The sequence below is a fragment of the Ascaphus truei genome, chromosome 17, assembly GCF_040206685.1.
Source record: "Ascaphus truei isolate aAscTru1 chromosome 17, aAscTru1.hap1, whole genome shotgun sequence".
Lineage (NCBI taxonomy): Eukaryota > Metazoa > Chordata > Amphibia > Anura > Ascaphidae > Ascaphus > Ascaphus truei.
The window spans coordinates 17781412-17795473 of NC_134499.1; the positions used below are offsets into that span (position 1 = coordinate 17781412).

Sequence of the window (14062 nt, forward strand, 5' to 3'; positions counted from 1 at the left end):
CCTGTCCTGCTCCCGGCAGTTTATAGGGAGGAGCAGGAATACATCACAAAGCCTCATCCACGGGAATTACACAAAATAATAATAATAATAATAATAATAAAGACCACAGCATCAGTTTCACAATGTTTAATATATTTCACATCTATCCCCATGATCCCTGCATTACAGCCAGTGATTTGGGAGAAAAAAAATATATATATATATATATATATATATATATACATACATACATACATACATACATACATACATAACAAGATACAATATAAACTACACAGTGCTGTGTTTGTCACAAGGTAAGCAAAAGTCCACAAACAATATTGTAGGAAAACCACTTACATATTTATTTCAGTTACAACAAAGATAATGAAAATGTTTGATTATGTTTGCAATAAATATGTAAATTCAATTGACCTATGTTGATGTTATTGAGCGTGTTTATTGCCTGCCCCTTGGCTCTTGTTTTTTTCATGTTGTGTATATTATGCATTCTTGTTTGTGTGCAGAGAGGATTATTATAGTTCTCTTAAAGCACCAACATGAGAGTACAACAGCGCGGTACAATGGGGCGACAGAGAGGTGTATATTACATAAACAGAATGGCAGACAAGCACAGATACAGAAGGTAATGAGCGCCTGATCCGGAGAGCTTACTGTCTAGAGGGAATAAGGGGTAAAGTGGCTGCTCATTGTGGGGTGGAATATACATCAGGATGGAGTATCCATCTGTAGACCTGTGTTTAGGGGTCTCCAACATGATTTTATAGCACAATTTCTCAGCGTAAAAAAAAAAAAACTGACGGATTTTACATGCACTATCCGGCCAGGATACAAAGGGAAAGTGAACATTAGTTTACATTGTAGGGATTATTATGAGCAGATTAAAGCAGCAAATGGGAAATCTTTTGGGTTGTTCTTTTTTTTTAAATAAATCAGTTCTGTAGTATTAGCTAATACTTATATTTTTGTTATTATTCAACTCTCAAAGCTGCAGTTCAAGCTGCCGTTTAAAAAATAAAAAATTCATTCAATATGTGGATCAATACAATCTGCACACTGACAAGTGATTAGCTAAATTGTAGATCGATCCGTTCTCCTGTAATCGATCGCTTTGCTCAGGGTTATTTAATTCAGTTATTGCGGCAAAACACGATGCAATGTTCTGTGTGGAAGATCATGTGACCAGGCAGTTACTAGATATAATTGGTGCAATGCTAGAGAGGGGGCTGGGATCAAGCAGAAGGGGAAGGGCATGTGACTTTGTAAATGGGTTCTATAGAAACAAAAATGCTTACTACAATAGAATACATTAGAAGTCTTTAAAATTGTTTTAAAAAAATGCTACAAGTATTTTCTCATAGTACAGAACTGATTTATAAAAAAAAAAAACCACATGTAAGATATTGCTTTAACTGCAGCTTTAATGCCATTCTTAATGAGTTTTAACACATTCTTTAATTTCTATAGCAGGTTTAGCCCTCCTCCCCAGCTGTGCAAGATCTTTGCAACACTTTTCTGTTTGTGATAATTTGTTACCAATATTCCCAGTAAATTGAGCTGTAAACTGTAACAATAGATGTTACCTTAGCAATATCAGGATACATTGTAGCTGCTGCGTTACACTGACGGAAGCAGCCATTATGTTAGGCAAGCAATCAGGATTTATACAGATTTATAGCAGGAGCAACCAACCGATTGCCAACATAGTTAAGAATGTATAATTATACATTGTCACATGCTTTACATATACAAATAATAAATACAAAAAGTGGGGACTGTAGTATTGCTGCTCCTCGTGATCCGCTCGTTCACAGGCTCCCAATGCAATGCGGCTACAATATTCTGCATCACCCACAAATATACCAGGTGCTCACCGTTATTATACGTAAATCAGGGAGAAGAGTAACCATGGTCCCGCCCGGCTTGGATCTGTTATTAATCCGCCAGGACCACCAGCACTGCCTGTTATTACCGTGCAATTCAAATGACAATATATTTAGATGCACATTTATACAGCAATCCGGTTCCAGCTGCAATCCATCTCTGATCTCCCGGTCCCTCTGCAGTTTGAGGGACCAAAAGGCTGCTCAGAACCCAAGCCAGCAATCTCTCTCACAGTGCTGGGAGTGAAAGGGAACACTGGGACCCCAAGAACACCCCACGGCAGTTCCTTGTGCGGAGCGTTGGAGGGATTAAAGGTTTTGGCAAGAACCTATTAACCTCGAGTCGGTAAAGTCACCCAATCCGTAGGCCGATAGTGCTGCTGGGGTGGGATGTTACACACGCGCGCGCACAGCAGCGATCTTTCTGCAGTTCCCGAGTTAGAGGTGGAAGTCACCAGGATATAAGCAATCCTTCTGCCATAACAGTGCTAAGATTGGGATGGAACAGAGACGAGTCCCAAGATAACAGCAATAACTATATGACTGATATATATTTTATCTATCATGCTGCTTGTGATTTTCTCCTCTCGCTGTTCAAACAGTCATCTGTAACCCCTCATCATTGAGACGTACAATCTTATGCACTGTAGGAGCTGGGCTAACATCCCTTAACCCCTTAGCGACCAGAGACGCCTGCAATACATTCCTACGTGTCGCAGGCCTCTCGGGCTGCGAAGGGGTGAAGGGATGGTAACCATACTCCTGTGGTGCCTTATTGCGGTAACATTTACATCTGAAATGATTGTGAAATCAGGGGTGTGTAGTTAACCCCTTCCATGCCACAGAACTCCTGTCAGTGAGACTTCCAAGCTGACCGCACGGATACCCCTCCGAGTCAGGTGCGGCCGCTGGACGTCAGGTGTACGACAGAAGGTTAATGTCGTAGCAGCCATCCACCTGAAAAGGAAAGCTGTGCATCAGGTCGCGTGCTACTGCAGCACAGGGTATATCTTTGGCCCTGTTTTGCAGCCAAGAGCTGTTCTGTTCCTATATTTAGAGCGCCTTCAGAGACATTCATGCAGCCAGCTCTGGGGTGCATGACCTAGCAAGCCCTCCAAGGGGACAGCTTCTAGGTTTGGGAGACATGTCCCCCTCACATGCTCAGTAACTGGAACTGTTGATGCTAATCGGGAATCTCCCCCTCCACCCAACAAGCTGTAAACCCTGCCCCCCCTCCCCCCAACAAGCTGTAAACCCTGCCCCCCCAACAAGCTGTAAACCCTGCCCTCCCTCCCCCCAACAAGCTGTAAACCCTGCCCCCCCCCCCCCCCCAAGACCACTCACATCAAACCTCCCGACGCTCGCTGTGCTCTGATTGGCCCTCATCACCTCTGTGAGCGCCCACATCTGCTGCACCTCGCTGGATATCTTGTTGGGGTCCGGGAGACCCTAAGGGAGACAGAACATTATGAACGCTGCAGGGTGAGTTTTAACCCCTACACAGCCAGATGTATTGCAGGCAACTCTGGCTATGAAGGGGTTAAAGGGCCAGATCCTCCCCCAGAGATGAGGGTCAGAGCCCACACTAGATGTGTGCGTGTGCGTATTTTATATATGCCAGTTCTGGCATTTAAAGCCTTAGTGTGACTAAGCTGAACGACTCCGGGGCAAGGGGGGACAGAGCGACTCCGGGGCAAGGGGGGACAGAGCGACTCCGGGGCAAGGGGGGACAGAGCGACTCCGGGGCAAGGGGGGACAGAGCGACTCCGGGGCAAGGGGGGACAGAGCGACTCCGGGGCAAGGGGGGACAGAGCGACTCCGGGGCAAGGGGGGACAGAGCGACTCCGGGGCAAGGGGGGACAGAGCGACTCCGGGGCAAGGGGGGACAGAGCGACTCTGGGGGCAAGGGGGGACAGAGCGACTCCGGGGCAAGGGGGGACAGAGCGACTCTGGGGGCAAGGGGGGACAGAGCGACTCTGGGGGCAAGGGGGGACAGAGCGACTCTGGGGGCAGGGGGGACAGAGCGACTCTGGGGGCAGGGGGGACAGAGCGACTCTGGGGCAGGGAGGGACAGAGCGACTCTGGGGGCAGGGGGGGACAGAGCGACTCTGGGGCAGGGAGGGACAGAGCGACTCCGGGGCAGGGGGGGACAGAGCGACTCTGGGGCAGGGAGGGACAGAGCGACTCCGGGGCAGGGGGGGACAGAGCGACTCCGGGGCAGGGGGGACAGAGCGACTGACAATGTGTTAAATATCCGAGTGCTTTCACTTTGAGTAGATCAGTTGAGCAGTGGGACTGGCGGTACATGTGCTTTCTGCAGGTGTGTGCATGTCAGACTGACCTTATAGACCAGTCCTGGTTGATCTGTAAGCCTCTCACTCACCTTGTGCAGGGTTTGCAGCTGCTCCTGGTCAGATAAGTGAGACAAACACCAGGAAAACCCTTTCTGCGGACTCTGAAACACCAGGAAAACAGGGGTCCGCGTCATCACAAGAGTTTCTTATTAACACACAAAGATATTCAGCGCCGATTCTTATTATGTATTAAATGAAAAAGTGCCCTATTTCTACAGTAATATCATTCTGTATTCACAACGTTGCTACTGCAGAAGCAGCCTTCCTCGGTACACTGGGCAGATTCTTTATCATTAGTAACTCTCCTCCCAAAGCACTTCCCGGGTACCGAACACTCTAATTACCCCCCATAATTTACAGACCGAACCCCCTCCCGCTCTACTCTCAAGACGTAAGACAGGGGTTCTCAACTCCAGTCCTCAAGCCCCCCCCCCCCCCCAGCAGATCAGGTCTTAAGGATAACCCAGCAGGGACTGATTCAGCCACCTGTGCTGAAGCAGAGATATCCTTAAAACCTGACCTGTTGGAGGGGAGGAAGGGGGAGGGGGGGGATCTTGAGGACTGGAGTTGAGCACCCCTGTGTTCAGAAAATCTGGTACCTGCTTCCCGGGTTGATTTATCTGCAGCTCCTCCAAGGTGAAGTTCAACCATACAGGTGATGGCTGTCGCAGGATCAGACGGATGAAGGTGACATTATCCATGTCACAGAGCATCTGGGAGAAGACGGGGGAGGGGGGGGGAGCGACAGACGTCAAGATCTTAGTTTCTAATAACATTTAGTAGTGATGGGAAACAAGACGACCTCAAACCGGCATTACAGCCATTTTTTTTTATGGGTATGAAGCAGGGGGTCTCCGGGGGAAGGGGCTCCCCGCTTCCTCGGATACTTTCCTCCATAGGTGCTGCCTCTGCTCAATGATTCTTCAATCTCCCGCAACATGTGGGCCAACAGGAAAACGCGACAGGCGACGTCACGTCTTCCTATTGGTTCCCGTGCTGCGGAAGCTTCATACCTCCATATTGTTTACCCAGCCGATGACACTACCGCAGTGTCGTTTTTAGAGGTGAGTATCTCTGACGGCAGGGGATCGCCCGGAGCTGAAAATGATGGGGTTCAGCTCCGGAGACCCCCTGCTTCAATCCGATAAGAAAGAAAAACCTTGGTGGAAAAGCACGTTCAACAAACAGATTAAAAACCAATCTTTGCATCGAATACACCTCTACACAGAAACAGCATGAAACGGTCGTGACTATTATGGATTTTCTGTTGCTGCATGTTTATTTATTTTCGTTTTTACAAATGTCTTGGCCATACTACATAAAAAGGAGGGCCCATTCTCTAGTGTTTTTCCCTGCCCACCGAACGTGTGTTCTGTTATTATTGCTTATTTGTAAAGCGCCCACATATTGGGTAGCGCGGTACAATGGGGTTATAGAGAGGTGTCAATTACATCAACAGAATGACATACGAAACAAGCACAAACGGATACAGAAGGTAATGAGGACCCTGCTCCTGAGAGCTTACAATTCTGTATTAATAATAAAAACAGAGCCAAAGTTTCCATTATTACCAAGCCCCTCCCGTGTTGTGACATCACTGGTCTTCAAAGAGCCTCCTGAGAGAAGCTTTGGATAAGGCCTCGGGCATGGTCAGCGCATGAGGCGCGCTGCTGCTCGGCACTGAGCCCCTGCAGCCGCAATGAGAGCAGCTTTAGCAGGGGCTCGCGCACGCTTGCGGAAGCGTGTGTCTCACCGAGTCTTGAGGCTGTTTGAAGTCAGCATGGAAAGAGCTCTGTGGAGCGAGAATGAACAGAAGAGGTTGCCATGTGGGGACAAATCTACTGCAGACTTTTGGGCCTTGTTAAATAAAAAGTTAAAACAACTTCAAAAACAGCTAGGGAAATAAATAAAGATAAGGAACCTCACTTTCAATGTAGGACATTTTTAGGGGAAACTGCACTGCTACAAATAGGGCTAAATTAGACAGATCAACCATGTGGTGACACTGTGCCACATACATGATCAGTGCACAGATGTGCATGTGTGTTGGTAATACCGAGCTCTGTTTGAGGGTTTACATGATGCGCCCCCACTCTCTGCTGGGACTGACCTGGTGTCTGTACAATGACACATAGTCCTGGGCGCCCTCCTCCGTGTGAGGGTTGGGCATCAGCCGCAGGTTTCTGACGCACGTGCGCCACGCGGCCGTGTGGGCCACCGGCTCCGACGGTCTCTTCTGCTGGATCCGCACCGTCAGGAAGGCCGTGTAATAGTTCTTAAACGTGATCTCCTGCACCTGAGACGGGAGAGAGCGCGGTGACGTCAGGACGCCCCCGGTGACACATGTCACCTCCTAACCAAGGAAGCATACAGAATATGGCGGCCCGCTTGGTCGTAATCGGCTCAATTTATTACTCAGTGTCCTGTTTATTTAGGGTCTTTTATACCTGTCACAGGCGCTGCCCTGAATGCAAGCCCACTACTATCTGACGAGTGCAAAACTCAATATTTAAACAGCAGCCTTTCCTGGGCCCAAATGGCAGCAGCCTGTAGAATAATGGGTTAAATCTAGGTGACCGACACCATCGTTTTTAGATAAACTTCAAATCTTATACTATATTAGTGAAAGCACTGTATGTTTGCCTGCCTGCCTGGATGTCCGGTGTCCCTAGGGGAAATCTCATTGGTCCCTTGGTCCGCCCCCGCACACCTCTCATTGGCCTGAGGCGGAGTGACGGGCCAAAGGACACACAGGGACACACACACACAGGGACACACACACACAGGGACACACACTCTCCCCCGTCAGTTGGACCGCAGCTCACCTTCCACCCCCCCCCCTCCTCTCCCGGTGCCCCTCCTCTCCCGGTGCCCCTCACTCTCCCGGTGCCCCTCACTCTCTCCCCCCTCCCCACCTCACCCAAATCCCCACGCTCCGCAACATCCCCAGCCGCACCATCACCCTCACCGTGCGCCGCGGAGGAAGCGCGGCCCTGCTGCTCAGCAGCAAACTCCAGGCTCTTCCCCCCTCACGGCGCGGCCCTCCTGCTCTCCCCCTCACGTGCGCCGCTACCGGAGAGGGGAAGCGGCGCGGGACTCCCCATCACGTGCGCCGATACCGGAGAGGGGAAGCGTCGCGGGACTCCCCATCACGTGCGCCGCTACTAGAGAGGGGAAGCGGCGCGGGACTCCCCATCACGTGCGCCGCTACCGGAGAGGGGAAGCGCGGCGCGGGACTCCCCCTCACGTGCGCCGCTACCGGAGAGGGGAAGCGCGGCGCGGGACTCCCCATCACGTGTGACGCTACCGGAGAGGGGAAGCGCGGCGCGGGACACCTGCCACTCTTGCCCCCCCCCAGCTTCCCGAACTCACCTCCTGCCCCAGCCAGATGCCACGGGGTCAAGGTAAGTCACACACCGTCTCCCAGTCACCCACACACCCACCCAGTCACTTTCACCCACTCAGTCACCCACTCAGTCACTCACTCAGTCACCCACTCAGTCACTCACTCAGTCACCCACCCACTCAGTCACCCACCCACTCAGTCACCCACCCACTCAGTAACCCACCCACCCACTCACTTAGTCACCCAAAAAATCACTTAGTCACCCACCCACTCACTCAGTCACCCACCCACTCAGTCACCCACCCACTCACTCAGTCACCCACCCACTCACTCAGTCACCCACTCAGTCACCCACCCACACACCCACCCAGTCACCCACTCAGTCACCCACACACCCACCCAGTCACCCACCCAGTCACTTTCACCCAGTCACCCACTTTCACCCAGTCACCCACCCACCCACTCAGTCACCCACCCACTCAGTCACCCACTCACTCAGTCACCCACTCACTCAGTCACCCACTCAGTCACCCACCCACACACCCACCCAGTCACCCACCCAGTCACTTTCACCCAGTCACCCACTTTCACCCAGTCACCCACCCACTCAGTCACCCACCCACTCAGTCACCCACTCAGTTACCCACCCATTCAGTCACCCAGTCACCCATTCAGTCAGTCACCCATTCAGTCAGTCACCCAGTCACCCACCCATTCAGTCAGTCAGTCACCCACTCACCCACCCAGTCACCCACTCACCCACCCAGTCAGTCACCCACTCACCCACCCAGTCAGTCACCCACTCACCCACCCAGTCAGTCACCCACTCACCCACCCAGTCAGTCACCCACTCACCCACCCAGTCAGTCACCCACTCACCCACCCAGTCACCCACTCACCCACCCAGTCAGTCACTCACCCACCCAGTCAGTCACCCACCCACCCAGTCACCCATTCACCCACCCAGTCAGTCTCCCACTCACCCACCCAGTCAGTCTCCCACTCACCCACCCAGTCAGTCTCCCACTCACCCACCCACCGACCCAACTCACCCACCCAACCACCGACCCAAAGTCACCCACTGACCCAAAGTCACCCACCCACTGACCCAAAGTCAAACCGACCCAAAGTCACCCACCCACCGACCCAAAGTCACACACCCACCGACCCAAAGTCACACACCCACCGACCCAAAGTCAAACCGACCCAAAGTCACCCACCCACCGACCCAAAGTCACCCACCCACCGACCCAAAGTCAAACCGACCCAAAGTCACCCACCCACTCAGTCACCCACCCACTCAGTCAAGTGTCACACACCCACCCAGTCACCCACACACTCAGTCAACTCAGTCACCCACCTAGCTGTCAAGGGGGGGGGGGGGAAGCCTAACCCTGTCGTACGCCCCCCCAAAATTATATCCCGGGCAACGCCGGGTCTCTCAGCTAGTATATATATAAATTTGAATTTTTTTTAGTATATAACAATCTTTCCTAATCTGTGCCTAGGACATACTTGAAAACGAGAGGTAACTCTCAATGTATTACTTCCTTGTAAAACTTTTATAAATAAATACATCTCTTGTGATAAGACTGTTGGCAAGCTGTTGCCTATACGATTGTCGATCCAGACATTTCCACTTTTGTTGTTGTGTTTAAACTATTTATCACGCTATCATCAGCCAGAGAAGGAACGGAGAAGAACCAGACAGGATCAGAACGTTACACAGGGAGCGACAAAAAGGTACATTGATAAAAGTTGGTTAAAAAAAAAAGAAAGAACTTTTGCCCACTAAGTGGGACTAAACCTTTAACAGTAGTAAGGACAAGGGTTTTGAAGAAAAGAAAAAGAAAAAACCATTACCAAATATTTCCCCCCAATATACCCAATACCCATTTTCCCCAAACACACACAGCTTGTGTAGGTAGCATTGTCCTTAATAAAGAACTACAACTCCCAGCATTCACTGCTGCTACATAAAGTGGTCAGATGCTGGACCATCACTAAACCCCATCACAGCTCTGACCCTGTGAAACCAACTCAGCTGTGGTAAGTAACACAGATCAAGAAGCTTTCTAAGTGTGCGACAATACACTCAACAAGAGAACTTGGAGTAATGAGGCTCAAGCCTCGGTGTCCAATGTCACCACTGACAGATTGAATCTGTCAGTCAGAACAGAACCTCCCCATCAATAAACAATGCAGTGATCTGTGCTAGTACTTGAACCAGTTTTGGGGGGATTGTTGCTCCAGTACATGTGCTTCAGCCCTTCTGTTGGGAGAGGGGATGAGCAGCCAGTGAATACGGGACCGTGCCGAGGCCCCGGTCACTCCCTCGTGTGAAGCCGGACATGGCACTTACGTCAACCACCTGTGATTTTGGGAATGTGACATCGATGACGCACACGCCGGGCCGGCCCTGTTTCATCTTCACGTCTCCTACCTGCAGCGGGACGGGGGCGCTGATGGTGCAGGGGACAGACTCCTGTGCCATGTCACCTAATACAAGAGGTCGGCGGAGGTGTCAACCTCTCGGGGAGATTTGGGGATTCTGCACAAAAAAAAAAAAGACATTTTAATGGAAAAAGTGGTTAATTTGTAGAGCATTGATGCTAAATGACATAGTAGATGAGGTTGAAAAATTATATACGTCCATCAAGTTCAACCAATGGCAAATTTACACAACAGATACTTTATCCTATATCTATACTTACTTATTGATCCAGAAGAAGGCAAATAAAAAACCCCAGTGGCATATCATCCAATGATATCTCATAAGGGGAAAATAAATTCCTTCCTGACTCCAACAATTGGCAATCGGATTACTCCCTGGATCAACATCCTTCCCATGTTTATTTATTTGGTATACAGTATTCCTGTATACCATACCTTTCTAAAAAGATGTCCAACCTTTCTTTGAAGATGTCTATTGTATCTGCCATCCCAGTCTCCATGGGTAATGAATTCCACATTTCAACTGCCCTTTACTGCAAAGAACCCCTTCCAAACCCCTAAATATGAGTGAGACTGACGTCAGAATTGGTGGAGAGACTGACTCCGGGTTCGGGGGATAGAGACTAACTTCGGGGTCGGGGAGACCCACAGACTATCAGTGAGAGGTGACATGTCTGTTTCTGTGCCACTCACAGGCACCGTATTATTTTCCGGCACAGCCTGGCAGGAACGAACATAACACTCAGGCCTGAAAATTGCGGCAAATCTGCAGCAGAAAATAGCACCTTTTCTTTGATAAATCTGCAGCTGATTTTTGCTCCAGTTCTGACTGTCATATATACACACCTCATATATACGCACACCTCATATCATAATATACACACGTCTCTATATATCATATATATATATATATATATATATATATATATATATATACACACACACACACCTCTATATATCAATCATAAACACCTTCATATATAGACCAAATATATGCACACAGTAATATATATCATATATACACCTCATATACCTTTACATGCAGTATCATATATACACATTCTATATTAACCTTATATATACACATTCTATATTAACCTTTTATATATACCTACCAGTCTCAGATCCGGATCCGGATTCCCATGTCTAGATCCCACTATGCGTTACACACATACTAAACATTGCACAAATAATAACAGACCTGTGGTTATCCTGATTACAACTGAATATTGTGAGACATATTTCATGGTACATGTATTATCTCCCAAAATGTTTGTATTTTCTGCTGACATGGGACTACCCTCCCATGGACGTTCCCTCACCCAACATGTCCGCTGGAGGCTTCAGGGGAGGAGCACCTGCACCTCACGGCCTGTTGTGACAGGCCAGGCCTGCCCTCAACAAACATGGCCACCAGCGATCAGCTGACCTGGCTGCTTGGTATTTCTATGGAGATGGCTGCAACACAAGCAAGATGGCGACCAGTCACGTGACCAAGGGACACCATAAAGATTTAGGTATAAATATATTCGTGTCTATTTATATGTTTAGAGATCTACAAATAAATTGAAAGCTATGTATATATGTATGTCTTTTTGATATATGTCTTTATTTATATTGCGCCATCTGTGGTCCACAGAGCTTACACTCTATATGGGAAATTTACTGAATGCCATAGGAGCAACAGAAGTGGTGCTAGATATTTATAGATATACAGGGCTTTTTTTGTGATGCCATGACAATGCAGCGTTGCAACGTCACATCACGCCGAGAGATGTCACAACAACGCGATGTAGCTGGAGGAGCAGGAGAAGGTAAGAGGCCTCGTGCTTTCCCCAGGTGCCGGCATCTATTTAAAAAAAAATATATATATATATATATATATATATATATATTTATATATATATATATGTAGCCCTTTTTCTGAACCCTCCCAAAGGAACTACTGGTCGCTGTACAACACCTGCGGCTCCAGGAGATCTGAGCCTCCGCTAGCTGGGAGCCTGGGGTAACACTTACACCTTTACATAGCGCAGCGCCTCCACTTACCCAGGATCCCCGTGACGTGAGATTCCCCTGGGCAAGAAATACAACAACACACATACACTGTATAGATAATAACTAATACTTTACTAACGTACATAGAAAACATAACACAACATAACCTGCACAGAATGACGGGTGTCCCTCTCGGAAGGAAACACTTGTTACTGCGCCTCACAGGACACTTCCCCAACACCAGGTGATCCCACCCAGTGTCCAAAGAACCCCACCCAATGTCCCGCACTCTTGCAGAGATAGTGGGTGACTGCGCAGTCACTATTTAAGCTAAGTTCCCGGTGGTGCACTTAGAACTGTAGATACCTGCCGAGCACTCCGGTGCTCGGATCAGCAACGCTTCACAAAGGGTCAGACGTGCGATGAATCCGTCTGATCCTATCCTGGCGATATTCTCTGTGGACCCCAACATGGGTCCGAACTCCGTCACTGGAACCGCAGCATCCGCTGGGTCCCTATCTAATCTAAGTGACACACGCTATACTATAGGCCGTCCCTATAGTACAGCAACCTTGATGGCTTTGGGGAAAACTCCTAGGGGCCTACAGGGGTTAATAACCTGCCCCACTCCCCTCGCTCGTCCCAGTCCTAACTGTAACTAGCACTAGCCTCGCAGCAACAACATGCAGCAATAACACACCGCACACGCTGCACACACTCTCACACCTAAGGGCAGCCTCCCTATCTCGGGCCGTCCCTTATCATTTATCCGCTACCCTAACAGGGATTGGGGCCTGCCTGGGACTTGGGATCCTTACCTGGTGCAGGAGCCACTCGCTCCTTACACCCTTCCTTCCCCTTCCTGTACCCAGCTCCAACTCCTGTAAGTGACAGAGCCCCTATCCTTAGGCTATCCCTGGCAACACTTACTTTACTGAGCGACTCAGAGCTATCTTGGGCCTTGGGGGTTGCTGGCCTAGTGCATGGAGTCACTCCCTCCTGCACCCTACCTCCTTCCCTTTGTGCTCCTCGCTCTCACTGCCTAGCGTGGGCTCAGCGCGCAAAATGTATCTCTTCTGGCTGTCTGGGAATCCTTGGCCCTCATTGGCCACTATCAGACACCTGGTGCCTGCCTCCCTATGCCTCCTGGGAGTTGTAGTTCCCAGGAGGCTGCTAAAGCATTGGGGCCGCATGTGCACTTATCCTGCGCATGCGCGATCTGTCTGGGTCCTTCCCTGCGCCTGCTGGTCACTGCGCATGCGCGAACTATCGCGCCATGGCGGCGCCCTGTTCCCCGAGCCGCCGGGACCTCGGCAACGCGATCGCGGCCCTAACAACGGGCCGCTCGCGTCCCCGGCAACCGGCCGCCTCAGGGAACAGCGCACGGCTCCCTGCATTAGCCCCCACCCTCGCGTTATGCCGGCGGGTCCGTCAGTGGCAATGGCGGCACCCGCGATCACTCGGCACTCGCGGAGGGAGCTGTCAGAGGGGGAAAACAGACCGGGGCTACATATATATATATATATATGTGTAGCCCTCTTTCCTTATAACTATATGGGTCTACTGATGCTGTATATACCTGTGGCTCACAGAGATCTGAGCCTCCGCTAACTGGGAGCCTGAGGCAACAATAAGTAATTTGGCAGCGCCTCCACTTGCCCAGTATCCCCGATATGTGAGATTCCCCTGGACAAGAATAATAATAACAATCCACAACTCTGTAACATTTACTATATACTTGTGGCATGAATACACATTTATTGCATATGAAATTGAACAGCATATAACATATCATATATGGCAAATACAACTACAGTACAGGCAGTCCTCGGTTATCCGACACAATGCGTTACTCAAAATGGCGTTGTAAAGCGAAACGTTGTAAAGCGAAACACGTTTTCCCATAGGAACACTGTTTAAATGAAAGGTTCTGTTCCTGAAGGCATTTTTAACACTAAAATACACCAAATTTTTTATGCAGGCAATAAGATATGCAGCACACACATAAATTATATAGTGTATATACT

General features: G+C 49.4%; 1 protein-coding gene across 3 annotated transcripts; it reads right to left on the reverse strand.

Moving 5' to 3' along the window:
- Nucleotides 1–111: 111 nt before the first annotated feature.
- NICN1 (nicolin 1, tubulin polyglutamylase complex subunit) lies at nt 112–13269 on the reverse strand. Of its 3 annotated transcripts, none has more exons than XM_075574107.1 (7): nt 12402–13269; nt 9946–10134; nt 6348–6533; nt 4837–4950; nt 4267–4338; nt 3228–3332; nt 112–2840 (listed from the first exon to the last, which is right to left on the reverse strand). In XM_075574107.1, the coding sequence occupies exons 2-7, from the start codon at nt 10075–10077 to the stop codon at nt 2799–2801; spliced, it is 651 nt and encodes a 216-aa protein (XP_075430222.1). In that variant the 5' UTR covers nt 10078–10134; nt 12402–13269; the 3' UTR covers nt 112–2798. The 3 variants fall into 3 exon arrangements, with proteins under 3 accessions (XP_075430222.1, XP_075430223.1, XP_075430221.1); XM_075574108.1 differs by lacking the exon at nt 12402–13269 and adding an exon at nt 11153–11740 and having other exon boundaries at nt 10027–10134; XM_075574106.1 differs by lacking the exon at nt 12402–13269 and adding an exon at nt 11153–11696.
- Nucleotides 13270–14062: the final 793 nt, after the last annotated feature.

Bases quoted from the DNA above. Each gene is read 5' to 3' on its own strand.
- NICN1 (XM_075574107.1), bottom strand. From the start codon at position 10,077: ATGGCACAGGAGTCTGTCCCCTGCACCATCAGCGCCCCCGTCCCGCTG. The intron at 4,951-6,347 runs GTCAGTCCCAGC...GTCTTCTCCCAG, and splicing joins TGTCATTGTACAGACACCAG to ATGCTCTGTGACATGGATAA. The intron at 3,333-4,266 runs GTGAGTGAGAGG...TGTCTCCCTTAG, and splicing joins AGCTGCAAACCCTGCACAAG to GGTCTCCCGGACCCCAACAA.